We start from the raw sequence: 3,386 nt of genomic DNA, 5'->3' as shown, positions 1-3,386 counted from the left end.
TTCTCATTCCTAAAGTAAAAAAATATCATGCTATATTCTATTTGGATATGGGGTCTATTCTGAGCTCTGTGTTTTTTGATATTTGATTTTAATTTTTTATTATTATTATTTTTAAAATTAGTTATTTAATTTTATTTATTCATTCATTTATTTTAATTTGACCAGAGAGAGATACACAGAGCGAGAGAAGGAAAGTGAGAAAGCAAGCCACCAGGTCGGTATTCAAACTGCAGTTGGTCATGTGGGAGTGTCCAGCGTCTTAACCATCACGCCACCTGCTGGTCCCCTTTTATTATTTTTTAAATACCCAAGAGCATGTGGTCTCACCAAAAGAGACACAGAGAGAGAAAGAGTGAAAGGGGGAGATGAAGAATGCATCTCCCCCAATTGGGTGCAATCCATTTCTCATTCTCCATTCCTCAGGAATCTAGGAGACAAATGCATACTCACTAAATAGGTTTTTCAAGCTGCAGGGTCCAGCATTCCAACTGCAGTTGGCTATGTGGGATCCGGCTTCCTTAACTGTCAGGTCATTGAGCTGACCTTAAGGTTTTTATTTTTAATATTCAATTTTTGGAATGTCAAAAACTTCTCTTTTCTATCAGCCACAGGGAGAAAACCAAAAATGTTAGCATTAGTATCTTGCAACTGATAAGAATTTACAAAGGTCTATTTTAATTTTTAACAACTAAGATTTTTCCTAAATGTCCCCAGACAGTTCTTCCTAAAGATGGCTTGTGTAAAATGCTATCTCTCTGATCTTTACAGCGGGAAGACAGGTAAAAAACAGAAAAAGTAGGATGTTGGGAGAGTGTGAAAATACCATTTTCTGACTATTAGCAAATATTCTATCAGAAAAAAGAAGCTGAGGGACCAGCAGTTAGCGTACTGGCTATGTCGCTGAACTCCCATGTAGTCGACCCCGGTTCGTGTTCCGGACCCAGTGGCTTAAAACTCACGCCGGGCACGTGTGTGTGCATGCCCAAGATTCCGAGAGGAGAACGGAGGAGAAGGGATTGCAGTGTGGTGGCCATGCCCGCTGAGGGGGTGACTTCTCGCTTTCTGTCTGAACTGACAAGTGTAAGGAGGGAGGAAAGAAAAGGATGAGTTTTTATCAGTTCCTTTATGAACCACCACATGATCCTGTCCCCGCACATTGAAGTCCTGCCCCCGCACATGGAAGAGACCCCCCTGCCCTCCAGCTCCAGATTCCAGACTGAGGCTGCTGCAGCTGACAGGACACAAATGGCTAGAGCGTGAGCTGTGGGCAGGGCACTCATGGACCAGACAGCAGCCACCTAGTGCCCTGAGCTCTCCAGCACCTTCCTCTTACACAGGAGGGGCTGCTGTTGCTGCTCCCCAGACAGAGAGCACATGAGGGCAGCTGGGCCACTCCAAGCGGGGAAGTTTGTGTTCAGGGCTGTATCACTGTGTGAGGTAGTTTTGTACCTTGCACGCAGTAATAAACTCCAACATCCTCAGCCTCCACCCTGCTGATTTTGAGTGTGAAATCTGTCCCTGACCCACTGCCACTGAACCTGTCTGAGACCCCAGAGATCCTGTTAGAAACCTTGTATATCAGGCCTTGTGGAGCCTGGCCTGGCTTCTGCAGCAACCAACTCAAATAGGTGTTTCCATTACTGTGTAGGAGGCTCTGACTAGACTTGCAGGAGATAGAGACCGTCTCTCCAGGGATGACGGGCAGGGAGAGTGGAGTCTGGGTCATCACAACATCCCCACTGGATCCTGAAATAATGAGAGAGAAATGCAAGATCATATACAAGCATCATTCACATTTTAAAAATTTCAGGCTATACCATCTCAACATTTTGATGGTTACACCAAAATACTCCATTTCTGAAAAGGATCCAAGATCTGTAAACTACCAGGAGGCCTCTGCGAGTCTATACCAAACAAAGTTTTCTGTGTGATGATCTTTACCATGCTACATAAGTCCTTGTTCTTTCTGGAGCCTCCCTCACTGTCACAGACCTAAACCTCTCATATGCCTTCCTGGAGGACAAGTCAGGAACATCCCATACATGGACAGCGGGTGCATAGATCACACTCTTATCTGACCCCTCTTCTTCAGCCCTCTTGTTTCCTCACCAGGGACCCAGAGTATTAGCAACCCCAGGAGCTGAGCAGGGAACCTCATTTTGAGAGCTGAACTGGGGAGTCCTGAGCAGTCCAGTGATCAGAGCTGACTTTTATCTCAGATTTGCAAAGGAAGGTGCTCCCTAGGGGACAGTATGCAAATCCCCTGGTGGGTGCAGAGGTGTGGAAAGAGAGAACAGGAGAGTGGGGCCCTCTTCTGTGAGCAAACTGGCCCAAAACGTGTTCAGCGTCTAAAGAAAAATTAATAGAGATGAAAAGGTACAGTGCCTGAACATGAGATCAGAAGTATTTTAATATTTCCTTCTTTTACATCTGTTTCTAATCTTTAGCACTTTCCCAGGCACTTTTAAAAGTTCATGTATTTATTTATTTATTTATTTATTTATTTATTTATTTATTTATTTATTCCATGAGGTAGAGATAGAGAGACAGCACCTCAACAACAATGTCTTGACTCTGATTTACCCCAGCCTCAGCCAGCCCCAGACAATGAGTGCGTCCATGCCCAGGATCCTCCAGACTCACACGTGGAATCTTCCCCTGTTGGACAGCCACAGAGTGGTGCTAGTTATCTCTGGGCCATGTCTAACCTCTCCCAAGTGTATTTTACACTTTTATTCAGTAAGAATAAATTTCTTGAAATAGTTGATGAACTTTTTTTTATTTGTTCAGCAAATATTTACTGGACTCCTATGAAGTGGTTCATTCTGTAATATTAATAGTAATAAAAGGAAATGTTATTATAGTAAGTACTAACTACTCGTTAACAATAAATAGTGTCCCTAGGTGTACAATAATGAATAGAACAGGCCTGGTGCTTTTCCTCATGGAATATTATACATGTGTAAGATGATAAAACTTTATTACTGTTTGAATCATATGAAAGATAAAATTGTTCTGAGTCCTAAGGCTTTTTTGCGCATAAGAGGTTTACATATCTGTTGACTTGTTCTTCTTCTCCTGCATGAAAAGTATTTAGTATTTTGACTGAAGCCCCATTCCAAATATCACTTTGTAGTTTAACTTCAAATTTTTCAGATACATTTAATTTTAAATAAGAGTTTGATAAAATTACACTGTTTTTTAAAAGCAAGCCAGTGGTTTAACTTCCTGCTTCCTAGCTAGTCCAACTGCAGTATAAATTTACTTGGTCCTGATGGTTCAGGTGTATTAGAAATCAAGGCAGATATCTTTAAAAAATGATCTACCCTCAGCATTCCTGACATACTACTCAGCGGCACGTTAGTTAGAGACTATAGAGCCTTATA

General features: G+C 42.1%; 1 gene segment (V, D, J or C); it reads right to left on the bottom strand.

The window, feature by feature from the left end:
• Positions 1 to 1,414: 1,414 nt before the first annotated feature.
• Positions 1,415 to 2,177, bottom strand: LOC102494675 (immunoglobulin kappa variable 2-29-like). The segment is given in 2 exon segments: positions 1,415 to 1,746; positions 2,110 to 2,177. Coding segments are annotated over 2 exon segments (381 nt in total).
• Between the last annotated feature and the right edge of the window lie 1,209 nt (positions 2,178 to 3,386).

The sequence above is a fragment of the Tupaia chinensis genome, unplaced genomic scaffold (assembly GCF_000334495.1).
Source record: "Tupaia chinensis unplaced genomic scaffold, TupChi_1.0 Scaffold000511_1, whole genome shotgun sequence".
Lineage (NCBI taxonomy): Eukaryota > Metazoa > Chordata > Mammalia > Scandentia > Tupaiidae > Tupaia > Tupaia belangeri.
The sequence above is the reverse complement of the archived record's forward strand: the minus strand, read 5'-3'. Positions and strand labels throughout refer to the sequence as shown.